Source organism: Carcharodon carcharias, chromosome 14 (assembly GCF_017639515.1).
Source record: "Carcharodon carcharias isolate sCarCar2 chromosome 14, sCarCar2.pri, whole genome shotgun sequence".
NCBI classification, from domain to species: Eukaryota; Metazoa; Chordata; class Chondrichthyes; order Lamniformes; family Lamnidae; genus Carcharodon; species Carcharodon carcharias.
The window spans coordinates 98,728,021-98,755,089 of record NC_054480.1 but is presented as its reverse complement, the minus strand read 5'-3'; the positions used below and the strand labels follow the sequence as shown (position 1 = coordinate 98,755,089).

The 27,069-nt window shown below is 43.6% G+C and overlaps 1 protein-coding gene across 4 annotated transcripts in view; it reads right to left on the bottom strand.

The window, feature by feature from the left end:
* The window catches only part of LOC121287109 (calcium homeostasis endoplasmic reticulum protein), an 80,356-nt gene that overhangs the window by 18,576 nt on the left and 34,711 nt on the right, over positions 1–27,069 (bottom strand). For all 4 annotated transcript variants that reach the window (XM_041204657.1, XM_041204658.1, XM_041204660.1 and 1 more), the window contains exons 7-12: positions 19,248–19,337; positions 17,784–18,054; positions 16,854–17,014; positions 13,936–14,365; positions 5,265–5,506; positions 1,667–1,800 (exon numbers count right to left, since the gene is read on the bottom strand). In XM_041204657.1, the coding sequence (XP_041060591.1) occupies positions 1,667–1,800; positions 5,265–5,506; positions 13,936–14,365; positions 16,854–17,014; positions 17,784–18,054; positions 19,248–19,337 (1,328 nt within the window). The remainder of the gene's footprint in view (positions 1–1,666; positions 1,801–5,264; positions 5,507–13,935; positions 14,366–16,853; positions 17,015–17,783; positions 18,055–19,247; positions 19,338–27,069) is intronic.

The window sequence follows — 27,069 nt, the reverse complement described above, 5'->3', positions numbered from 1 at the left end:
TACTTGCATGTAAAAATAGCAAGATAAAGTCACGAGAGACTTGAGAACTAGAGCCATGTATGTGAGCTGAGAGTAGGATCTGAGGAATGTTTAAAGTTTTGAACAGCAAATATGCTGTAAATAGTGAAAAAATGTTTCACTTGGCAATTAGAAAGTTATGCAACAAATTGTCAGAAGTGGTTATTGAAGCAGAGTCATTCACAGCATTTAAGAACAAATTAGATAGACATTTGAAGAGGAAAAACATTAAAGCATAGAGAAATCGAGCCAGAAAAATGAGGCAAAAGTACACTGTGGACCTAGCCCTGGCACAGTGAACTCCTTCTGTGCTTGAATTTCTACGATACTGTAAGAGACTGGGAATCTTAACTGTTCCTGAGATTACTACATAGGATGCTTTTAGAAGTCATCTTCAAAGCAAAGTAAAACCACAGTTAGAATCTGAACTGGCTACTGATAATGAAACGTAGAGGGAATAAAAATTCGATTGGATTATATCTGTGCCTAATAAAAGCAATGAAAAAGATAGCAAAGGCATTATTACACAAACATCCACTATAAAAAATCATTAGGAATAGGAATGGTGCCAGAGGACTGGCAGACAGCTAACATTATTCCTAAATTTTAAAAGGGAAACAGAACAAATCCAAGGAACTTAGACCAGTTGGCTTACCGTCAGTGGTAGGAAAGATAATGGGTAAACAAGGGTAATGAAGCAGATGTAACATATTTGGATTTTCAAAAGGCCTTTAATAAAGTACCACATGACTCAGGATTAGGATTACAGTACGTGTTGTCAGGAAACAGGAGGCAGAATGGATAGCAAGGTGGCTACAAAACAGAATAGGGCTTATAGGTAGTTACCCAGGCTGCAAAAGTGGGAAGTGGTGTTGCACAATGGTTTTGGGACTACTGTTATTCGCCATTTACATCAGACATCTTGGGTGTACAATTTCAAAACTTGCAGATGACACAAAATTATGAAGCACAGCCAATACTGAGGAGATGGTGACAAACTATAAGATGACATTAAGAAACTTGCAGAATGGGCATGCAATTGGCAAATGAATTCTAATATAGATCATGTGTGAGGTGGAGCATTTAGATAGAAGAAATACAAAAGGCACACACTCCTTAAAAAAATAAGGGTGACCCAGAATACACAAATCACTAGAAGTAGCAATATGAGTTAATAAGCAAAAAGCAAACCAAGCACTGAAGTTCATTTCTAGAGGGATACAATTGAAAATTAGAGAAGTTATATTGGACAATGGTTAGACCACACTTAAAAGTGCTGTATACAGTTCTGGTCTCCATGTTATGAAATGATAAAGGCAATGGAGAAGGTGCAAAAAAATTCACTAGGATACCAAAAAGATATTCATTTCTACAGAATTGAAAGACTGAGGGTGAACTGATACAGGCCTTTAAGAATATCAAAGGCCAGAAAATGTTTCCACTTATGCAGCAAGTCCAAAACTAGGGATAATAAAAATACTAATAGCCCAATAAGAAATTAAGAGGATCTTCTTTAACCAGAGATTGGTTAGGGTGACATTCAAGGGAAAGCTAGAAATATTAGAAGGAGAAGGAAATAAGAAGTTACGTTTCTCACCGGACAGATAGAAGCTAAATAACAATACATAGACTTTGCAAGACTCCTTACCTGTTTCTTGGTCTGTCATGAGATGGTGGGCTGTAAAACGCCTCAACCGCAGCAAGCAGCCTTTCATTAGGTGGCATTGGAGGTGGAAGGCGCATATCTTTAGGCTCCAGGGCCTTGTAGTCGTAGTCTTCCAGCTGTTTGAAAATAATAAGTAATCAGCAATTGGTTTACAGATTATATTTAGCAGGTTGCTTGATGTTTGTATATATATGATTTTTTTTAAATGGAGGGAGCAAAATATCTGACAATGGATCTTGCTACCAAAATTTTAATGAGACTATTTCAATCCACCTTTTAAAAAATGACTTAAATACACAGTATTATGAATGGCTGGACTGTAAGTGTGCACCTCTCACTTTGCGTTTTGATGACAAAAAAGTCAATGATAGTTCAGCGTCATTTGTGGACGAGAGAACAAAATTTCAGCACTCATTAATGTACGTAGCTTCGTCACTTGCATCACAGTCTGAGTAATCTGAGCAAGTTCAAGTCTCACTCCCAAGAACTGAGCACATAATCCAGACTGTCACTTTAGTGCAATACTGAGGGAGTGTTGCATTGTCACAGGTACAAAGCAAAGCTGGGGTGTTCTCCCAGTGTGCTGGCCAATATATGTCCTTCAGTCAATGCCACTAAATCAGATTATCGGTCACTTATTTCATTGCAGTTTTTGGGAGCTTGCTGTGCACTAATTGTTTGCGCTGTTTCTTAAATTAAGACAGTGACTGTACTTTAAAAGCGCATCATTGAGTGCAAAGTCTTGAGGTTGTGAAAGGTGCCACAGAAATGCAAGTTTTCTTTTTCTTTAAAATAAAAACTAATAAGTGACTGGAGACTAAGAAAACATTACTGCAGAAGAAGTCATTTGACTGACAGCAAAGTATAAAGGAATTGGTTTGCAGGGCCAATGCAGGACTAAGGAAACTAATAATTTGTGTTATGATCCGAGCTGAGGCTACCACTGGATAAACCTGATTGCGGGGTGGAACCCAGCTTAATAAATACTAACTTTTATGTGTTTGTTTAGATACATGGAGAAGGGTTACCGAACAGAATCACCGGAGTTGGCTAATCAAATTATAACAAAAGTATAAAACATTTATTAAATAAGAAATGAACTATATTACAATACTCCTTCACCCACAAATATACCTTTACAGATATCGCAGATTTGTAAGGATAACAAGTTACAAAAGCTATCTTATACTCTAATGTTCATAGTAAGTACACAGTTCACTTAAACCAATAGGCACCCTGTGGTCAGATACACCACACTCTGAAACCAAGTGACAGGTGCCACCTCAATCAGATGCTATGGATCTCTCATCAACTCCCCCCAGGTGCTTGCCCCACCATGAGTCAACTTGTCTCACTGAACTCTTTCACATGAGGGTTTCCAATCTCCACTCTCCAAGAACTCGCTTTGGAATCTTTTCCCAAACTGACGCTTTCTCTCAGAAGCCTTCTGCAAGGGTTCATCTCTAGGGTTTTTAACTCTCCTTTTGATGTTCCTCTCACCTGAGTCACCACATGCATTCAAGCTTTCTTCTGTGCACTCTCTCTCACCGACTCAGCTATCAACAGTACACCACTGCCGCACATGCTCATAGCAAAGAGTTACAGACCTTCAGTTGTCTCTTTGGACCCTCTGGCCTCTTGCAAGCTGTTCTCGCTTTAAATCTGCTTCCTGTAGCATTTGTCTCTTTAAATATGAAGCTTGGAGCCTTTCTCTCTGCCCCTCACTCTTAACTTCACTTAACAGGATCTTTTCCAGGTTCCTGTCCTTCCTTTGATTAGAAGGTCTGCTTGGGCCTTTCTCCTGTTCCATTCCCCTGGATCTTAGCTTGGGAGTGGCTATCTGTCCCTTTTTCTCCAGGCTCTCCTGGAAATTACTTTCAAAACCAACTGAGTTTAAACAACTTCCAAACTGCTGTTTCTAGTTTCTTGTGTGTGTCTGTGGGAGGGACCTGCCTCTCTGGAGCCCTGTTGCTAGGCAACATCCCAGTTTCTCTATTCTTGTTAGTTTAACTGAGCTGCAATAGTCGTAAAACTCTCATTATAAATGCAGGCACTTTTTAAAAAATGAAGCTAAAACTCAATTTGACCTTTAACACACAGATACAGAAGTACAAATCAAACTTAAACATTAAATCTAAAACTCATTCCTAACACCCACAAATACCAATATAACTTACTTAAATTATCTCCATTTCCTAACATTTGTATAATAGAAGTTATTACTGATATCCAAGGACTCCTAGAGAAACAAAGGGTACATCTACATTCGCTGAAGCCCACCAAGGATTTATCCAAAACTCCTCGCTTTTGTTCATCTACATGTTGCCTTTGTTGACATCATCCAAAGATATGACATCAAGTTCCACATTCATGCTGACAACATCCAGAACCACCTTAATACTCCCTATCTCGACCTTCACTGCCTGTGTTGTCAGGCTATTTGTCTGACATCCAGTGCTGTATAAGCAGCAATTTTGCACAGTTAAACATGGGAAAGACCAAAGTCATTGTCTTCAGTTCTCCCAACAAACTCAGTTCCATTGCCGCTGATTCTAGCCCTCTCATAAACCCTTGTCTCAGGCTGAACAAAGGACTGGTGAAACAGGAGATATTGGGGCATGGGAAATGGTGGTGGTGCTGATGTGTGGAAAAAAATTTTTTAACGCAGCAAATGGTAATGATTTCAACAGGAAATTGGATGGGTACTTGAGGGAAATAAACTTGCAGGGCTACAAGGATAGAGGAGAATAGGACTGACTGGATTGCTCTGTAGAGAGCTGGTATGTACTTGATGGGTCGATTAGCCTCCTTCTGAGCCATAATGACTCTACAACTGAATAGACTGTAACCTCAGCATCCCAGTTCATCCCGAGGTGAGCTCTGACCTTATCCTATTCTACACTGGGTCAATGATATTCTTGCCGATCTCCATTGGTTTCCCAGTCCACCAACACTTTCAATTTAGCATTTTAAATCATTCATGGCATTGCCCTCCCCATCTCTGTAATGTCACACAGCCCTACAACCATCCTTGAACTCTGCATTCCACCAAGTGTGGCAACTTGCATATTCCACTCTCTTCGTCTGACCACTGGTGGCCATTTCTTCAGCTACATAGGACCTAAGTTCTGGATTTCCTCTCTAAACATCTTCGCCTCTTTTTCTCTCTCTCTTCTGCTTTAAGACCCTACTAGAAACCTACCTCTTTGACCAACTGTTTAGTCACCCTTCCCAATATCTTAAAAGCAAAATACTGTGGTGCTGGAAATCCGAAATAAAAAACAGGAAGTCCTGGAAAAACTCAGCAGGTCTGGCAGCATCTGTGGAGAAAGAAAGAGTTAACGTTTCGAATCCAATATGTCTCTTCTTTGAGACTGTTCCGAAGAGTCATATTGGATTCGAAGTGTTAACTCAGTTTCTCGCTCCCAGATGCTTCCCAATATCTTCTTGGCTCTGCGTCAACTTTTGTCTGATAATGCTCCTGTGAAGCGTCTTTAGCACTTTCCTATATTAAAAGTGCCAGTTATATGAATGCAAGTTACTGTTCAGTCAGCAGATTGAGCAGTGATTGGCCGCTTACCTTCACCAGTGGTGCCATTAATCCTGCTGGGAGATCAAAATATGGCACATTGGGGACCAGGCTGGGGTCATCCGGGCTGATCTGAGGTGGAGGAGGTCCTTGCCGTCTGATATGTGGAGGCTGTCCGTTAAAACCTGGAGGAGGACCAGCAAAATCTGGGTGCTGGGGTCCACCCCATGGAGGAGGTTCTCCCATTCCTGGTGGAGGTAATCGGTGTGGAGGATGGTGAGGGGGGCCCATATCTGGAATATATACATCATAGAGGCATTTAAGTCAAAGTTCTGCACCAGGTTCGGTCTTTTTACTAGATTACTGTACAAGCCTTGCGCGTAACAACACAAGCACCACCTGACCAAGAGATGTTCAAGTACAAAAAGTTTAAGCAGAATTCTACTGGAGGATCAATAAATTGTATTTTATAAAAGCAATGTGAATATTTTTAATGTGAATTTTGGATCCAGCTACAAGTTGAAATCAAAGAACTTAGTTGGCAGAAAGGATGTGACAGATTTACACAAGATCACTAGATTACACAGGAACCACTAGTAGCTCACAGTTTTGCACAGAAATATAACCAGCTTTATGGATTATATACGCTGTTCACAAGACAATTATGAATGAAAAGGCTATTCTACCCATCGAGAACAAGGCGACATTCGCCCAAAAGCAAAATCTAACTGACTTCACCTGACTCTGCTCTCTCCCCTTCTTCAGCTTCAATTCTTCCCCTCAATCAGGAATGTGATTGACGCAGTCGAATATAGCATCGCTATCAGTCCTTTAGGAGCTGCACTTTACAGGCTTGGCATAAGATTACCCCGAGCCAGTAACTCATCAAGAAAACTGGAATGCAAACATCAATCAGGACCAGGGTCTGAGCTAGAATCTCTTCCACTGCTATTGCATCGTAGCCATTAGGTTTGGCATGACTCACTGGTAGCATTCCTGCTGAGTCAGAGGGTTGTACATTCAAGTCCTACTCCATAACCTTAAGGACAAAATCCAGGCGAACAGTCTAGTGCAGTCCTGAGACAGTACAGCACTGTCTGAGGTCTTCTGGATGAGGCATTAACCTGAAGCCCCATTTGACCTTCAAGTGGATATGAAAGGTTTCATGACACTATTTCAAAGAGCAAAGGAGTTATTTTTGGAGTCCTGGTCAATATTTACTCCCAGCTAAAATCACTAAAACAGGCTAACATATCATAATGCTGTTTATGGGATCTTACATTGTGCACAGTGGCTGCTAAATTTCCTACATTCTGAGAGAGAGAGAGGGGCGAAAGAGAGAGGGAGACGGGGCGAGAGAGGTGAAGGGAGACAGAGAGAGAGAGAGAGAGAGAGAGAGGGCGAGGGGGGGGTTGGGGAGGGAGAGAGGGCGAGAGGGGGTCAGGGAGGGCGAGGGGGGGTCGGGGAGGGCGAGGGGGGGTCGGGGAGGGCGAGGGGGGGTCGGGGAGGGAGAGGCGGCGAGGGGGGGGAGAGAGGGGGCGAGGGGGGGGAGAGAGGGGGCGAGAGAGGGGGCGAGAGAGGGGGCGAGAGGGGGAGAGAGAGGGGGAGAGAGTGGGGGAGAGAGAGGGGGAGAGAGAGGGGGCGAGAGAGGGGGGGAGAGAGGGGGGGAGAGGGGGGGGGGAGAGGGGGCGAGAGAGGGGGCCAGGGGGCGAGAGAGGGGGCCAGGGGGCGAGAGAGGGGGCCAGGGGGCGAGAGAGGGGGCCAGGGGGCGAGAGAGGGGGCCAGGGGGGCGAGAGAGGGGGCCAGGGGGGGAGAGAGGGGGCCAGGGGGGGAGAGAGGGGGCCAGGGGGGGGAGAGAGGGGGCCAGGGGGGGGGAGAGAGGGGGCCAGGGGGGGGGAGAGAGGGGGCCAGGGGGGGGGAGAGAGGGGGCCAGGGGGGGGAGAGAGGGGGCCAGGGGGGGGAGAGAGGGGGCCAGGGGGGGGAGAGAGGGGGCCAGGGGGGGAGAGAGGGGGCCAGGGGGGGAGAGAGGGGGCCAGGGGGGGAGAGAGGGGGCGAGAGGGCGAGGGGGGGAGAGAGGAGGCGAGGGGGGGAGAGAGAGGGGGCGAGAGGGGGAGAGGGGGGCGAGAGGGGGCGAGAGAGGGGTGGAGAGAGGGGGCGAGGGGGGGGAAGAGAGGGAGCGAGGTGGGGAAGAGAGGGAGCGAGGTGGGGAAGAGAGGGAGCGAGGTGGGGAAGAGAGGGAGCGAGGGGGGGGGAGAGAGGGGGCGAGGGGGGGGGAGAGAGGGGGCGAGGGGGGGGAGAGAGGGGGCGGGGGGGGGGGGAGAGGGGGCGGGGGGGGGGAGAGAGGGGGCGAGGGGGGGGAGAGAGGGGGCGAGGGGGGGGGAGAGAGGGGGCGAGGGGGGAGAGAGGGGGCGAGGGGGGAGAGAGGGGGCGAGGGGGGGAGAGAGGGGGCGAGGGGGGGAGAGAGGGGGCGCGAGGGGGGGAGAGAGGGGGCGAGGGGGGGAGAGAGTGGGCGCGAGGGGGGGAGAGAGGGGGCGCGAGGGGGGGAGAGGGGGAGAGAGGGGGAGAGAGGGGGCGCGTGGGGGAGAGAGGGGGCGAGGGGGGGAGAGAGGGGGCGAGGGGGGGGAGAGAGGGGGCGAGGGGGGGCGAGGGGGGAGGGAGGGGGCGGGGGGGAGGGAGGGGGCGAGGGGGAGGGAGGGGGCGAGGGGGGAGAGAGGGGGCGAGGGGCGGAGAGAGGGGGCGAGGGGCGGAGAGAGGGGGCGAGGGGCGGAGAGAGGGGGCGAGGGGCGGAGAGAGGGGTCGAGGGGCAGAGAGAGGGGTCGAGGGGCGGAGAGAGGGGTCGAGGGGCGGAGAGAGGGGGCGAGGGGCGGAGAGAGGGGGCGAGGGGTGGAGAGAGGGGGCGAGGGGGGGAGAGAGGGGGCGAGGGGGGGAGAGAGGGGGCGAGGGGGGGAGAGAGGGGGCGCGGGGCGGAGAGAGGGGGCGAGGGGCGGAGAGAGGGGGCGAGGGGGGGAGAGAGGGGGTGAGGGGGGGAGAGAGGGGGCGAGGGGGGAGAGTGGGGGCGAGAGAGCGCGAGGGGGGCGAGAGAGCGCGAGGGGGGCGAGAGAGCGCGAGGGGGGCGAGAGAGCGCGAGGGGGGCGAGAGAGCGCGAGGGGGGCGAGAGAGCGCGAGGGGGGCGAGAGAGCGCGAGGGGGGCGAGAGAGCGCGAGGGGGGCGAGGGGGTGAGAGAGCGCGGGGGGGGCGAGGGGGCGAGGGCATGAGGGCGGGCGAGGGTGTGAGAGAGCAAGGCGAGAGAGGAAGGAGAGAGGGAGGGAGGGGCTAGTTGTAGGGGAGAGGAGGTGTTGGGGGAGAAAGGGAGGGGGTAGGGGTAGGGGGACAATATTTCCTAAATGCAACGCTGACAACCAATTTATGAATTCAGTCGGGTTCGCAGTGTGGCACATTTGCGTGTTCTGGAAGCTCCATATATTAGTGTACAGGGCCCTGTTCTTTGCAGACAGAAAGAACACAATCAAACATTGTGCCTGTTTCAGCTAAACAAAATAAGGAATAGCCATTCGCTTGTTCATTCCTCAGGGCAATACCTTGACCAGTCATGCTGCCTGGTTTAAATTTCTAACAATGCTTGGCAGTTAAATGTCAGTCATCATTAACTGGTGCATTCCTCATGGTAACGCCTCTACCAATCAGAGTCCACTTGCCAACCAAGCAGCACTCCCTTCTCATACAGTATAAAGTTGTTGCTTCCCTTGACATTGGCATTCTTGCGATTGTCCTGATGAGTGCAAGACAAAAAGCTTTGACAAAATGTCTTTTTTCAGCAATACTCAAATTCTGCACTACCAAACAACAGTTTGTAGAATGTTTTCTATATCCTAGTTTCTTGGAGCAATAGGTTGTGGAACCAACTAAGGATAAAGCTACCATAGGTCTAGTATTGTATAATGAAGCAGGATTAATTAATAATATTGTGGTAAAAGATCGACTGGGAAACCGTGATCTTAATACCATTGAATTCCATGTTCAGTTTGAAAATGAGATATGCCAATCACGAACAATAATCTGAAACTTGAACAAAGCCAATTATACAGGTATGAGGGGAGAACAGGCTAAGGTTAATTGGGAAAATAGGCAAAGGTATGGAGGTAAGTGACTAGCGGGAAACATTTGAAGAAACAATTCAAAATCTTCAATAAAAATACATGCCACTGAAGAACAAAAACTCAATGAGAAAGACCCATTTGTGGTTCGCTCAGGAAGTTAAAGATAGTATTAGATTAAAAGAAGAGGCTTACGATTTTGTCAAAAAAGAGTAACAAGTCTGAGGATTAGGAGTGTTTTAGAAACCAGCAGGGGGCAACCAAAATGTTGGTTAAAAGGGAAAAAAATAGAATGAGAGTAAACTAGCCAGGAATGTAAAATCAGATTGAAAGAGCTTTTATAAGTTTATAAAGGGGAAGAGAGTAGCTAAACTAAATGTTGGCCCCTTAGAAGCAGAGACAGGAGAAATTATCATGGGGATTGAGGAAATGGCACAGGCATTGAACAAATATTGTGCGTCTGTGTTCACAATAGAAGACATGAGTTTCATACCAGAAACAGACGTTAACTTAGGAGCTAAAAAGAGAGAAAATGAAGGAAATTATCAGCAGAGAAAAAGTATTGGGAAAACTTGAGGGACTAAAATCTGACAAATCCCCAGGACCTAATGGTGAACACCCTAGGGTTCTAAAAGAGATAGCTCTGGAGATAGTGCATGTGCTGGCTATGATTTTTCAAAATTCCTTAGATTCGGGAACAGTCCCTTTCAATTGAAAATTGGGAAATGTTACACCACTTTTGAAGAAAGGAGGAAGATAGGAAACAGTGAATGACAGGACAGTTAGCCTAACATCAGTTGTTGGGAAAATGCTGGAACCTATTATTAAGGAAGTCTTAACAATGCACTTAGAAAAGCATAATATGATGAGAACAAGTCAACACGATTTTACGAAGAGGAAATCCTGTTTGACAAATTTATTAAGAGTGTTTTGAGGATGTAAGATAGATCAAAGGAACCAATAGGATACCTGGACTTCCAAAAGGCATTCAGTAAGGTGCCACACAAAAGGGTAATAGGCTAGATAAGGGCTCACGATGTTGGGGTAGTATTTTAGCAAGGGTAGAGGATTGGTTAACGGATAGAAAGCAGAGAGTGGGCATAAACAGGGCTGTTCAAGTTGGCAGGCAGTGAATGGAGTGCCGCAAGGATCAGTGCTAGGGCCTTAGCTACTTACAATCTATATTAATGACTTAGATGAGGGGACAGAGAGTAATGTATCAAAGCTGGCTGATATCAAGCTAGGTGGAAAGGTAAGGTGTGTGGGGACACTGAAAAGCTACAAGAGAAATAGGTTAAGTGAGTGGGCAACAAGATGGTAGATGGAGTATAACGTAGGGAAGTATGAAATTATTCACTTTTGGTCATAAGGATAGAAAATAATTTTTTTATTAAGGTATGAAATTTTAAATGTTTATATTCAAAGAGACTTGGGTGAGCTTGTACAAGGAACACAAAGTTAGCATGCAGGTGCAGCAAGCAATTAGGAAGGCAAATGGCACGTTGGGCCTTTATTTCAAGGGGATGGTGTACAAGAATAAAGAAGTCTTGCTACAGTTCTACAGGGTTTTGGTGAGACCTCATCTAGAATACTGTGTGCAGTTTTGGTCTCCACATTTAAGGAAGGATATAGTTGCATTGGAGGTAGTACAGCAAAGGTTCACTAGATTGGTTCCTGGAATGAGAGGGAGTTGTCCTACGATGAAAGACTAAGTAAAATTGGAGTTATATTCTCTGGAGTTTAGAAGAATGAGAGATGATCCCATTGAAACCTACAACATTTTGAGGGGGTTTGATAGGATAAGACGCTGAGAGATTGTTTCCACGGTTGGGGAGTCTAAAAGATGGGGGCACAGTCTTAGGATAAGGGGCTAAACATTTAAGACTAAGATGAGGAGAAATTACTTCACTCAAAGGGTTGTGAATCTTTGGAATTCTCTACCCCAGAGGGTTGTGGATGCTCCATCGTTGAATACATTTAAAGCTGGGACAAACAGATTTTTTGCAGGGAATTAAGGGATATGGGGAGTGGGCATGACAATGGAGTTAAAGCCCAAGATCTGCCATGATCTTACTGAATGGCAGAGCAGGCTTGACAGGCCATATGGTCGACTTCTGCTCTGCGTCTTGTGTTGTTGTGAGAGCAAGCCCATAAAGCAGTGAGAGTATGGAGAGAGAACCCCAAAAGCCGAGGGGAGCTGCTCAGTCTGTGGTCGGACTGCATTCTGAGAAAAATTGAAGTGTGATATCACAGGGAAACAGGCAAGTGATTGTTTGGTGAGTATTTTGATCATTCATCTTTCAAACCTTGGGTAATTTATTAGTAATTGTAAGGATTACTAGCAGTGGTAAAGCTTTTTAGGAGTAGTAGGGTTTACTAATTATAAGTTAATTAACACATAATAAAGGAGGCAGGGCAGATAATGTGTTGCGGCTGCAATATGTGGGAGCTGGTGGACGCCAGTGCGATCCAAGGCAACCACATTGCAGTACGTGTCTGCGGCTTGAAGAGCTTTGGCTCCATGTCAATGAGCTGGAGCTGACCTACAGATAGTGTGGTGCAACAGGGAGGGGGAATATTATCTTGCCTTCCGGAACAAAGTGTCAATCACACTCCTTAGGATAGGGTCATCTGATTTGGTCAGTGGACAGGGACAGGAGGGTGTGACTGCAAGTGAGGCAGGTAAGGGGACCGAGAAGGTAGAAGTGGAGGAGCCTCAGCTCTTGCAATTGTTCAACAGGTTCAAGGTACTTGAAGATTGTATGGATGCAAAAGGGGGCTGCAAGGTGGATGAATGGACTGACCAGGGCACTGTGTCACAGGAAGTCATTCAAGTGGGAGGAGTAAATAGGATTGTTGTGGTCGTGGGGGACAGTACAGTCAGGGGGGTAGATACAGTTCTCTGCAGCCGAGAACGAGTCCAGAAGGCTGTGTTGCCTGCCCGGTGCCAGGGTTCAGCACAACTGCTCTGGGCTGGAACATGCAGTCAGAGGAGACTGTGGTGGACCATGTGGGTACCAACGACACAGATAGGACTAGGAAAGACGTTTTGCTTAAAAGATGTTCTGCTTAGGGATTATGAGCAGTTAGCAGCTAAATTAAAAGCAGCAACTCTATCTCTGGATTATTATTCTTTGTATTAGAGATTTTTGAGGAAGTAACAAGCAAGGTGGATCAAGGGGAACCTGTGGATATGATGTATTTGGATTTCCAAAAGGCATTTGCTAAGATGCTACACCAAAGGTTACTGCACAAGATAAGAGCACATGGTGTAAGGGGGTAACATATTAGCACAGACAAAGGTTTGCTTAGCTAACAGGAAGCAGAAAGTGGGGACAAATGGGTCTTTCTCAGGTTGACAATCTGTAATTAGTGGTGTGCCACAGCCAATTACAATTGGCCTCAGCCAATTACAATCAAAATTAATTACTTGGATGAGAGGCCCTGATTGTATGGTAGCTAAATTTGCCAATAACACAAGATAGGTGGAAAAATATGTTGTCAAAAGGAGATAAAGAGTCCACAAAGGGATAGACAGGCTAAGTGAGTGGGCAAAAATTTGGCAGATGGAGTATAATATGGGAAAAGGTGAACTTGTTCACTTTGGTAGGAAGAATAGAAAAGCAATATACTATGTAAATAGAGAGAGATTGCAGAGCTCTGGTACAAAGGGATCTGAATGTCCTGGTACATGAATCACAAAAAGTTAGTATGCAGATACAGCAAATGATTAGGAAGGCAAATGGAAAGTTGGCATTTATTGCAAGGGGAATGGAATATAAAAGTAGGAAAGTTTTACTGCAGCTGTACAGGGCCTTTATGAGGCCACATCTGGAGTAGTGTGCACAGTTTTGGTCTCCTTACTTGAAAAAAGATACGACTGCATTAGATTCAGTTCAGAGGAGGTTCACTCAACTCAATGCTGGGAAGAAGGACTTAACTTACGAAGAAAGGCTGAACAAGTTGGGCTTATACCCATTGGAGTTTAGAAGAATGACAGGTGATCTTATTGAATCATACAAGATCCTGACGGGACTTGACAGGGTGGATATCGGAAGGATGTTTCCTCTTGTGGGGGAAACTAGAACAAGGGGGGGCACAGTTTAAGAATAAGGTGTCTCCCTTTTAAGATGGAGATGAGAATTTTTTTTCACTTAGAGGGTCGTTAGTATGTGGAATTCTCTTCCCCAGAAAGCATTGGATACTGGGTCCTTGAATTTATTCAAGGCAGAGTTAGATAAATTTTTGATAGACAAGAGAATGAAGGTTATGGGGGGCAGACAGCAAAGTGGAGTTGAAACCACAAGCAGATAAGCCTTGATCTTGTTGAATGATAGAGCAGGTTCAAAGGGCCAAATGGCCTACTCTTTCTGCTAAGTCTTATGTTCTTAAGTGCTGTTGAAGCCTATAAAAGTTTTTCAGGACATCCTGAGATTGTGAAAGGAACTGTATAAATGCAAGTCTTTCTTTTTCTGCAGGGTCAGCATTTGGAAAAAAAAAGTCTTTTGATAGAAAATAAGAGTCTGAAATCAGCTTAAAGTTGCAAGAATGCAAAGGGATTAAAAACTGTTAAGTAAGAACTGAACTACATGACATGATCACTGAACAGGCTCCTTGGGATTGTTTACCTGGTGGAAAGTCTCCTTGTTGATAGTCAAAATGGTGAGGAGGATAAGGGGGACGATCAAAATGATGTCTGGGAGGGAAATCATCCTGCATGAACCGCGGGGGAATGCGATTGAAGTTGTGGGGGTGGGGAGGCTGGTTAAACGGCGGGTGCTGCTGGTGTGGCGGGAATGGGGGCTGCTGGCGGAAGTGAGGGGGTCGCTGCATTCTGAATGGTGGGTCCCGCTGCCCCCCCCAGGGAGGCTCATGCTGGTTGTTCCATGGCGGCTCAAACTGATTGTTCCAGGACGGCTCATGTTGGTTGTTCCAAGGAGCATCTCGTTGGTTGTTCCAATTTTGTTCCCGCTGGTCGTTCCACATCCCTTCATGGTTGTTATTCCAGGGCTGGCAATGAGGTGGTCCTTGATGTGGAGCATTAAACCCCTGGTCAAACTGATAGTGGTAAAAAGAGAAAGAGATGCTCAGACTACTGAATTATTTAAATTACATAGAATTTACAGCACAGGTCAGAACCTGTTAACTGAACATTTTGCCAGCATGGTTTAAACTTCAGTTATCCAGGCTAGTTGACTTTTTTTTTTAAAAAATGCTCTACAGAGTAGATGAGAACTGAAGTAAGTGACACCTTGGCAAAGATAAGCTCCTCAATGAAGTGGGTTCCCCCAACTTAACCAAACTCACCCAGCAAGAATGGGACAGGTCTGGATTGAACACCCAATCTATACTCTGCCCATTTTATTCTCTGGCTGGTGTCTGCTAGAGAACTAAAGCATAAATTGGGGCAGCAAAAAGAGCCTGCAACTCACTGAAAAGTATACTAATATCTCTCCTTTCTAGCATGTTAACATTAAAGGACAATTAATTGAACAATACTCCTTCAAAGCAGTAATATCTGTTGAAAGCTGCTTACACATATTTCATGCTATTAAAAAATTATAACATACAAAAAAAAATCACCGGCCAGAATTATCTGTTCCCACCCTGCACGCCGACGTGTAAAATGACCCGCAGTGATGTCAGGCGTGCACCCAACGTCACCACACATTACTCTGATCTTTCATTCGGCGGACACATACCGGAGTCAGCTGTGTGCCTGCCAAACTGTCAAAGGGCTGTTAAGGCCATTAATAAACTAATTAACCAAATTGACAAAACCAACCTTAAGATTGGCGGGCAGGCGAAGAGCCCAGGCGGCTTTCGCATTTTTCATGAAACCTCATCGACAGGCGGGATGAGGTTTCGTGAAGGGGTTATTAAATTAATACATTTTTTTTAAACATTTGATAAACATGTCTCAGCTAACAAGATTCGATTACTTTAGCAACTGGTTATAATTTATTGATATGCCGTAAACAACAGCTGTTAACAAAGTTTAACATTTAATTTCCAGACTTGATTCTTCCTCATTTCTATCCAATTTTCTCTCCATGAAGGTACTACTTCTTCGCTGGGGTTTGATTCCATGGGTGAGCAGCAACCTTCGTCATTAGGCCCAAATGAGCCTCGACTCATCGGTCACCCAAGGAGGGAGAAATGTCATTGACAAGCCTGATCCTGTCCTCACTAGGCTTTCACTTACATAATCTAAGTTACTGCAACAGTCATTAAGATACAAGACGCTGGTCACTTTTATAATAACTAGGCAATACTGAAGAATACAAGCAGAGTCTCAAAAAAATGCCTTCACCGAAGAAAATGTAGGATGGTGACAAAGGACAAAAGATAGGCTGGTGCCACTTACAGGAACACATGGGCACTTGCTGCAGGAGGTATGTCTGCATCAAAGGCAAGATCACTTTACTAATGATTATTTCAAAGTAAAAAATCCCGATTGGTATGTACACACAGGTAGGACATACAACTTAACTGTAATTAGATGATGTGCTTCATGAGGTTTCTCCTATTTCATACATGCAGAACCTGTGAGGTTATTAGCAGAGGAACCCATCAACAGACAAGTATTCTCAAACAGCAGCACTTCTTTGGTTGAATGACAGGAGATACAAGAGGGCTGACACTTTAATAGCATGTCCTTTTTGGCGTCCTTTCTCAGAGCACTGTCTTAGCAGGATAGTATTATTTATAACAAAACAAAAACAGAATTACCTGGAAAAACTCAGCAGGTCTGGCAGCATCGGCGGAGAAGAAAAGAGTTGACGTTTCGAGTCCTCATGACCCTTCGACAGAACAGTTCTGTCGAAGGGTCATGAGGACTCGAAACGTCAACTCTTTTCTTCTCCGCCGATGCTGCCAGACCTGCTGAGTTTTTCCAGGTAATTCTGTTTTTGTTTTGGATTTCCAGCATCCGCAGTTTTTTTGTTCTTATCTAGTATTATTTATAATTTCCTTGTTAATATTTAAAGGCGCTGCAAGTCAGAGTGAAAGCAGGTTGGATCCATGTTGTGTTGGGCTCCCAATCTTGGTCACACTTCAGTGGGATCAGGAAAACAAGGGGAAAAGGAGGAATATCTATTGGGGACCATGAGTTGGGAGGAAGGTCAGAAAGAATCGAGTGAAATAAGAACAAGACGAGGAAGAAAATATGTCTTGCATCTATACATTTAAAAATGTACTTCTCGTGTATGAAATTTAAATATGCATATCAAATCTATATAATTGAAAATGTCTCATATCCATATAATTAAAATAATGGTATCCAACATATGTTCAATAGAATCCCTCAAATATTCTGGATTTGGATCCTGATCAGTAAGTGTGCTTTACTTATTTATCTCTGCAGTTATTATTTATCCTTATTCTAACAGATCCTTACTAAACTGGAGTTTTGTTACTGCTTCTTCCTCATTCCTGGTTCCTACTTGTTCCCTTATAATGAAAGTCACTTGTGACTTTCCTGTTGGTTCATCAGCTCCACATACAAACTGTTCATTGCTGCTGAAAATATTTCCCAAACCAATACCTGTTGCTGTTGGCCCCAGAGTGGCATAGCAGGGCGTTCAAACCATGGTGGCTTAGAAGAAGAGTGCTCATGCTGCCCAGGCCCTCGCTGTCCTGCTGGACTGGGTTCCTGCCCTCCACTTGACACGTTTTCAGGGAGGGGATGTGGTGGCTTGGCCTCATCTGTAACACAGTCATAGATTTTAAAAAAGTGGATTCCTCTCAACAGCACTCTGCAAACACCACCTCAAAGACCATACTCCATATTATGAAATAATAAATGTGAAAACAAGGGGAAGATTCTGGCTATTCAACCCCGGTTGTGGCAACCATCCTGAGCGCAGGCTTTGGGGAACTCCCTCTCTGTGAAACATGTAGCCTTCCAGGTCTCACTTTCTGCACTGAAAGGATAGCTGTGATTGGAGACACAGTGCCCTTGCTCTATAGGGCTCCATCATGGAGCACAAGAACTTTTAAGTAGAATAAATAAACCTATGAGGGGAGTATAATTTTACATTAAGGGTTTAGAAAGTCAAATGTGGTCTCTCCAATGGGCTGAGTGCGTTTTCTAAACTTTCCAACATCAAAAAAGGGGAAACACTGTCTTGCCTGCACACTCCTTCTGTCTACAAATAATGTAACTTTGTTCCACTTATTCTCTAATCCCAGACGAGGGACTCAATGGCAGCTCCATATCTGAATTCAGAGCATAGAGGCTCACTGAGAGGAACTCCTCTTGGGCCTGAAAAGTGAAGCCTCTTGAGGGTTAAAGATTAGCAGCCTAATGCACGATTCTCTAAACAGATATCGAGTTTTACTTAGGAGGGACAAGGAAAGAAAATAATGATGTGTTTTTTGAATGAATTAGAGAACTGTATGCAATGTAACGTAGGAACAGTATGTTAACACTTCATTTCATGCCTCAACTCTTCCATTTCTACCATTACTGCACCTGGTGTCTCTGTTGGTGAGAGAGCTGGCAGATCCTGGCTCTGAGGCATTGGGATGTGCGGTGGTGGAGCCTCGGGTTCCCGTAGTGGTTGAGGCTGTGGCTGGGATTGGGGCTGGGGCTGAGGCTGCGGTGGTGGCTGGGGTGGCTGATGTTGATGCTTGGTAAGGCTGTCCACAAACTCTTGGTGCTGGGCCTTCAGTGTCTGGATCTGTTGCTGGAATGCCATCTGAATGGGCTGAACCACAGCTGCAAACTCTGTGATTAGAGAAGCCTGCAGGAAGCACCACACAGAAAAAACAAAATTAAATTCAACAATATTAGTGGAGGAGACAAGACCAATGCAAGTGAAAATGTTACTAAAATAAAGTATAGGCTCGGGTATTAAGCTTAAGGATCTCAGTTCTAGAGAAGAACCATATTGGACTCGAAACATTAAATCTGTCACTCTCTCTACAGAAGCTGCCAGACCTGCTGAGTTTTTCAAGCACTTTGTTTTTATTTCAGATTTCCAGCATTTGCAGTATTTCACTTTTGCTATAAGAGTTGATCTGGTCAGTTACCTCATTTCCTGGGAGACTGTGCACAAATTGACTACTGTGTTTGCCTCCATTACAACAGTGACCTATACTTCAAAAATACTTCATTGGCAGAAAAGAGCTTTGGAATATCCTGAGGTCATGGAAGGAGCAATATAATTGCAAATGTTTACTTTCGGTCTAGAAATTATTGAAACAGTCAACCTTACAGGGTCAATTTATATAATGCCTCAGTCCTAAATCTTTGACGTTTTATTTACTAATAGTGCCATTGTGTTAAAAAAAGGGTTCAATACTCTTCAACCAGTCACAATATCAGATATTCCCGAGCCAAGTCCAGCATGGTCAGTTGCAGAGTTAAGCTGTTACTCCCTAAAAAAGGTGCTGTGATCTCAGACCAGTGCCAGCCACTGCTTCACCATTCGATTTTCAATTCCTCCCACCAGGTGTCATTGCAACTCTCTACCTTAGACTGCCAATTAGTTCCCAGTTGGGCTGATTTAATTCCACATGCCAACATCCACTAGGTCCTGGAACAAGACTATGCAAACTCATCTTATGTAGGATCCTCAAAGGGAGCAGGGAAAGAAAATTTTCATCTCATTGATCAATGCTGACTTTTACCACAGCTGTGAAAGACAGTGCACTTGCTTGCTGCACCACCCGGTCCACAGTGCTATGTTTTACAAGGTTTAATGATCACTGCCACAAACTTGTTGGAAGTGGGCCTGAGACTTTTTGCTTAGACGAGCCCAGGATTTAATGAAATGTGTCTGATCTATAATCTTGAATGCCTACCCCAAATCTGCTTTAAATGCAAGGATGTCAACTGTGTTAAAGCTGACCACTGAGCTGTTTGCGTTCATGATCACCACTTATTACCCATTTCTCTAGCAGCAGATTGCCACAGGTACCACAAGTTACTAACCTGGTACTGTCCAAGTCCAAGAGCAGGGCTCTGCAACTGCTGAATAATGGACTCATCGAAATAACCATTCTTCTCCCACAGTTGCAACAGCTGTGAAAAATTAATAAAAATAATAATCTGTTTTAGGAGATGACGACAACAGAAGATTGCACAGCCCTTTGGAATAAACATCAAGCTAGATAAGAAAAAAATTTGGAATCTCTAAGGCTTTGTCTTATTAGTGGCTATGTTGCTTGCTGGTCTATGACCCTGCCATGTGCCCTGTAACCTAGTGCAGGGATGCTACTCCATTCTACAAAGTTAGTGCCTGCCTGGCAGTCAAAGCCAGTGTCATTAGTTTATAGGTACAATGGCACAGGGTGTATAATAAAAAAAAATGCTGGAAATATACAGTAGATTTGTCAGCATCTGTAAAGGGTAAAAGACAGCTGTTAACACTTTGGGTGTGACCCTTCAGGTTTGTCTTTTACCCTCAGAGATCCTGACTGATCTGCTGTGTATTTCCAGCATTTTCTAATTTCATTTCAGATATCCAGCACTTAAAGCCTTTTCAACTAGCAAGGGAAAATTGGGGGATAGAATCCCTTTACTGAATAAAATCCTTTTCTTTTGCCAGACTGACTGAGATGCCTCAAATGGAATTTTACTGTTCCTTCCCCCAACTCCCACTTTGCTTGTTTTACACTATGCACCAACTACAGCCAAGATAACTGACAAGCCTGATCACCACCAGAACTGCAACAGCAGTGTTCATCTTGGATTCCTCTACCAAGTGGAGGTGGAAGTTTCGGTGCTTGATGTGATGGCATGGTTTAGACACAGTTACCTAGTGTGAGAAGTTGTAGACATGAACCCACAAATCACTCTGGTGCATGACTCACTAAAGCTACAACATATTATGTATGAAGATAAGAACATAAGAAATAGGAGCAGGAGAAAATCATTCAGTCCATCAAGCCTGCTCCGCTATTCAATATGATCATGGCTGATCTCAGGCTTCATATCTACGTTCCCGCCCACTCTCCATATCCGCTGATTCCCTGAGACACCAAAAATCTGTCCATCTCAGCTTTAAATTTATTCATTGATGATGTACCCACAACCCTGGGGTAGAGAATTCCAAAGATTCAAAATGTTTTGAATGAAGAAATTTCTCCTCATCTCAGTCCTAAATGGTCGACCCCTTATCCTGAGACTGTACCCCCTTGTTCTAGATTCCCCATCCAGGGGAATCAACGTTTTAGTATCTACCCTGTCAAGCTCCTTCATAATCTTGAATGTTTCAATGAGATCACTTCTCACTCTTCTAAACTCCAGAGAATACAGACACAATTTACTCAGCCCCCCATCAAAGGATAACTCTCTCATCCCATGGACCAATCTAGTGAACCTTCGTTGTACTGACTCAATGCAAGTAAAGCCTTCCTTAAATATGGAGACCAAAACTGCAGAGTATTCCAGGTGTGGTCTCACCAAAGCCTTGTACAACTGTAGCAAGGCTTCTTTATTCTTGTACTCTAATCCCCTTGCAATAAAGGCCAACGTGCCATTTGCTTTTCAAATTGCTTGCTGACCCTACATGCTAACGTGTTGCATTCCTTGTACGAGTACACCTAAGTCTCTCTAAACATCAACATTTACACGTTTTATGCCTTTTAAAAAATATTCTTTTTCATTCTTACAACTAAAATGAATCACTTCGTGCTTCCTCTCGTTATGCTCCATCTGCTACTTTGTTTTCCTCTCACTTAACCTCTTTGCAGCCTTTGTGTCCTCCTCACAGTTGCATCCCACTTAGCTTTGTATCGTCACCAATCTAAGATGCAATACTCTTGGTCTATTCATCTAAGTCATTAATATTGATTGCAAATAGCTGAGGACCCATTGCTGATCCTTGCGGCATTCCACTAGTCACAGCATGCCGACTTGAAAACGTCCCATTTATCCATAATCTCCACTTCCAGTCAGATAACCAATCCTCTATCCATGCTAATATATTACTCATAGTCCATGAGCCTTTATCTTGTGTATTAACGTTTTGTGTGGTATCTTATTGAATGCCTTTTGAAAATCCAAGTATACTACATCTATTAGTTCTCCTTTATCTACCCTACCAGCTACACACTCAAAAAACTCCTATAAATTTGTCAAACACAATTTCCCTTTTATAAATCCATGTTTTCGTGTTGTAATCATGCTATGGTTTAATAAGTGCTTTGTTAAGACTTCCTTCATAATAGGCTCCAGCACTTTGCCGATGACTGATGTCAGGCTAACTGGCCTGAAGTTCCCAGTTTTCTCTTTCTCCCTTTTCTTGAATAGTGGTGCTACATTTTCTAACTTCCTATCTGCTGGGATTATTTCGGAATCTAGAGGACCTTGGAAAATCATAGCCAGCTATCTCTGAGGCTCGGTTTTTTAAGAATCCTAGATAGTAAACAATAAGGTCCTAGAAATTTGTCAACTTTTAGTCCCTTAAGTTTCTCCAGTACTTTTTTTCTGCTGACATTAATTATTTCAATTTTCTCCATCTTATTAGCCCCTAAGCTACCTTCTATTTCTGGTATGTAACTTGTGTCTACTGTGAAGAAAGACACAAAATATTTATTCAATGTCTCTGCCATTTCCTCATTCCCATGATGACTTATCCTGACTCTGCTTCTAAGGGGCCAATGTTTACTTTAGATATTCTCCTCCTTTATATATACTTACAAAGTTCTCAATCTGTTTTTATGTTTCTGGCCAGGTTACTCTATTATATTCTTTCCCTTTTGATCAACTTTTTGGTGGCTATTTGCTGGTTTCTAAAAAGCTCCCAATCTTCAGTCTTTGCAACATTATAAGCCTCATCTTTTAATCTAATATGATACTTAACCTCCCTAATAAGCCATGGATGGAACTTTCTTGCTGAGCTTTTGTTTTCCAATGCATTTTTGTTGAAACTGTTGAATTGGTTCTTTAAATATTTCCCATTATTCATTTACCGCCTTGCTTTTTAGTCTATTTACCCAATCTTAGCCAGCTGTCCCCTCATACCTATGTAATTGGCTTTAAGTTTAAGATTCTTGTTTGTGATTGCAGTATGTCATTTTCAAACTTAATGTGGAATTCAATTGTATTATGATCATTATTTTCCAGTGAATCTTTTACCACGACATTATTAATTAACCCTGCCTCACTGAACAAGACTAGATACAAACATATGAATTAGGAACAGGACTAGATCACTTGGCCGCTTGAGCCTGCTCCACCATTCAATAAAATCATGGCTGATCTGGTTTTAACCTCAACTCACATTCCTGCCTACCCCCAATAACCTTTCACTCCTTGCTTATCAAGAATCTATCTTGCTCTGCCTTAAAGATATTCAAGGACTCTGCCCCAACCATCTTTTCAGGAAGAGAATTCCAAAGTCTTACAACTCTCAGAAAATGTTTCCTCATCTCTGTCCTAAATGGGCGACCCTCTATTTTTAAACATTGTCCCCAAGTTCTAGATTCTCCTACAAGAGGAAACATCCTTTCCACATTCACCCTGTCAAGTCTCCTCAGGGACTTATATGTCTCAAGCAAGTTGCCCTTTACTCTTCTAAACTCCAGTGGATACAAACCTAGTCTGTCCAGCCTTTCCTCATAAGACAACTTGCCCATTCCAGATATTAATCTAGAACCAGTTCAGAGAAGGTTTACTAATGTTTTTATATCTTTCCTTAAATAAAGAGACCAATACTGTACACAGTACTCCAGATGTGGTCTCACCAGTGACCTGTATAACTGAAGCATAACCCCGCCCTACTGCTGTATTCAATTTCTCTCGCTATAAGCAATAACATTCTATTAGCTTTGCTAATTACTTGCTGCACCTGCATACTAACCTTTTGCGACTCATGCACTAGGACACCCAGATCCCTCTGCATCTCAGAGCTACAAGAGGAAACATCCTTTCCGCATTCACCCTGTCAAGTCCCCTCAGGAACTTATATGTCTCAAGCAAGTTGCCCTTTACTCTTCTAAACTCCAGCGGATACAAACCTAGCCTCTCTCACCATTTAGATAATATGCCTCTTTTTTAATTTGTCCTGCCAAAATGGACCACCTCTCATTTTCCCACATTACACACCATCTGTCAGGTATTTGCCCACTCACTTAACCTATCCATATCCTTTTGTAGCCTCATTATGTCTTCTTCACAACTTTCTTTCCCATCTACCTTTGTGTAAAATAACTTTATCCCTAGTCGGTTCCATAACATATTGCTTCAGGAAACCATCACGAAAACATTCTACAAATTCATCTTCCATACCACCTTTACCAATTTGATTTGTCCAGTCTATATGAAGATTAAAGACCCCACAACTATTGCACTGCCTTTGTTACAAGCTCCAATAATTTCCTGTTTAATGATCTGTCCAATGGTATAACTACTGTTAGGGTGCCTATAAACTACTCCCACCAGCATTTTCCGACCCTTGTTAATCCTAATCTGCACTCATACTGATTCTACTTTCTGTTTTTGAGTCAAGATCCTTTCTCACTAATGTTCTTATATCATTCTTTATGATCATGGCCATCTGCCCTCTTTTTCCATTCTGCCTGTCTTTTTGAAATGTTTTGTATCCTGGAATATTTATTTCCCTACCTTGGTCACCTTGTAACCATGTTTCTGTAATGGCAATTAGGTGTAATCATTTATCTCTATTTATGTTACTATTTCATCTATCTTATTACAGATGCTCCGCAATAAAGTAACTTCAAGTTTATTTTTTTATTACTATTCCCTGCATGAATCTTACTCTCTGATGCACTATTACCATTAAACTCTCTGTCCCACTCAGCTTGTCTTAACCTACATCAATATACTTTACTGCCTCAACTTTTATCTTTGGATTTCTAAATTTCCCCTCACCCAAACCCATCATTAGTTTAAAGCCATTTTTCCTACTCTTACCTTATTTGCTGATACAGTCTTATGTTTGTATGGTCTGTCTCTTCCTGTCACATTCTGGTTACCATTACCCATATTGCTACTCTGCACTAATGCATTGTTCTTTCTCTTTAATTTATCAAATCTCTCTTCACATGAACCCTCTTTCCCACTATTTAGTTTAAAGGCCTCGCTATAGCCCTAATTACATGACTCACCAGGACACTGGTCCCCGTGTGGTTCAGGTGAAGACCGTCCCAATGGTGCAGCTCCCTCTTTCCCCAGTATTGATTCCAGGGCTCCATTTCTCCCATGCAAATCTTTAAGCCACACAATCAACTCTGATTTTATTTACCCTATGCCAGTTTGCTTGAGAGTCAGGTAGTAATCCAGAGATTATCTTTGCAGTTCTGCTGTTTTAATTTAATCCCTAGATGCTCATACTGCCTCACAGAACCTCTTTCTTAGTCTGAACTGTTGGTTCAGCTGTTGTTGGTACCCAGGCACACCATGACAATTGGATCCTTCCCCTCCTACTCCAAGCTTCTCTTCAGCATGGAGCAGCGGTCCTTAAACATGGCACTTGGGAGGCAACATGCACTCTTGGCTGCATCTATCCCCCTAATTAAACCACCCCTACTACAATTACATTCTTTTTTACTCCCCCAACTTAAATGGCTCCTTGCACCATGGTGCTGTGGTCAGCTTAATTCTCTCTGCAGTCCTTGCTCTCATCCACACACGCCACAAGAATGTCTAACCTGTTAGACACTGCAGGGGCTGAGGCTTCTCCATTGCTACCTTCTGGGTCCTCATTCCTGGCTCACTCGCTGTCACATCCTCCTGTCCCTGACCACAGACCAAGCCACAAGGGGTGTGATTGCCTCTGGAACAAAGTATCCAGGCAAATTCCCCCTTCCCTGATGCATCAGTGTTCAAAGCCTAGACTCCAGGTCATCAACTCTGAGCCAAAGTTCCTTGATCTGCAGACAGTTACTGCAGATATGGTTGCCATGGATCACACTGGTGTCCACCAACACCCATATACTACAGTTGCAACACATCACCTACCCAGCCTTTACTGTGTTTTATTTAGATAATTAGGTTTCAAATTTAGAAATATCACCCAAATGTTATATTAAGTTGTTTAACTAATTAAGCTCTACATTTAATGCAATACTTATATCTCCCCAATACTGGTTTAAACCATGTACCCATTTAGAGGGATAAAATCTTAAAACTCACTAATCAATCACCTATCTGATCACCTAATTGTTGCTTTTGAACACTCAGCAGTCACTGGAGACTGAAAAGGTATAAAAAGCAGCACCTCCTTCCCCCTCTGCTTCAAAATCCCAAGTTAGCACTCGTTCCTTGTCACACTAAGGCCTCCTCATTTCTAGTGTGGGAGAAGTGGGTTCTGGTTTCTGGGGCACTGGCACCAGTATTGGGAAAAGTGGGATCTGTACCGCTGGGACGGTCTACACCTGAACCATGTTGGGGCTGGTGCCCTTGCGAGCCGCATAACTAGGGAAGCAGGGAGGGTTTTAAACTGAATAGTGGGGGCAAAGGATCAAATTTGGGAAGATGTGGTAAACCAAGGAGTAGAGACAAGGGAAGAGAGAGACAGGTATTAATATGGGAAATGTTAAACAGACCATGACAGAAAGGGACAAAGAGTACAAATCTTAGAGTAAATCAACAGATAAGGCTAGGCCCTACAAAAATAATACCAGGACAAAACTAAAGGCTTTGTATCTAAATGCACTTGGCATTCAAAACAAAACAGATGAACTGATAGTGCAAATAGAAATTAATAAGTACGATCTGATAGCCATTTCAGAGACATGGCTACAGGATGGCAAAAGATTGGGGCCAGGTTATTGAAGTGCATGTGACATTTAGGAAGGACAGGAAGTTAGGAAAAGGTACATCCAAGGCTAGTATTTTAAGCTTAAATAAGAGCAATTATGAAGGTATGAAAGCAGAGCTAGCTAAAGTGGAATGGCAAATGAGGTCAAGGGATAGGTCAATAGAGGTTCAATGGCAGACATTTAAAGGGATATTTCAAAGTACACAGAGTAGATACATTTCAATGAGAAAAAAAAATTCCATGTGGAGAGCCCACCATTCGTGGTTAACTAAAAAAAGTTAAAGACAGTATCAAACCTCAAGAAAATGCATATAATTACGCAAAGACAGGTGACAGGTCAGAAGATTGGAAAGAAGATAAAGAACAGCAAAGAATGCCAAAAAGATTATTAATGAGTGAAAAATTAGAGTATGAGAGAAAGCTAGCTAGTAATATAAAGACAGATAGTAAGAGTTTCTACAGATATTTAAATAAGAAAAGAATTAACAAAGTGAGCTTTGGTCCTATAGAAAGTGTATCTGGGGAATTGACAATGGAAGTAGGGAGATGGCAGATGAATTAAACAGGTATTTTGCTTCGGTCTTCACTATAGAGGACACAAGTAACATCCCGAAAATAGCTATATATCAGGAAACAGAAGGGAGGGTGGAACTCAGGAAAATTATAATCGCCAGCGGAGTGAGTGGTATTGAGCAAATTGTTGGGGCTGTGGACTGACAAATCCCCAAGTCTGGAAGGACTTTACCCTAAAAGTGGCTAGTGAGATAGTTGATGTACTGGTTTTACTTTTCCAAAATTCCCTAGATTTGATGAAGGTTCCATTAGATTGGAAAATAGCAAATATAACTCCTTTATTCAAAAAGTGAGGGAAACAAAAAACAAGCAACTACAGGCCAAGTTAGCCTAACATCTGTCATAGGGAAATGTTAGAAGCTATTATTAAAGATGTTATAGCAGGACACTTAGAAAAATTCAAGGCAATCAGACAGAATCATCATGGTTTTGTGAAAGGGAAATCACGTTTAA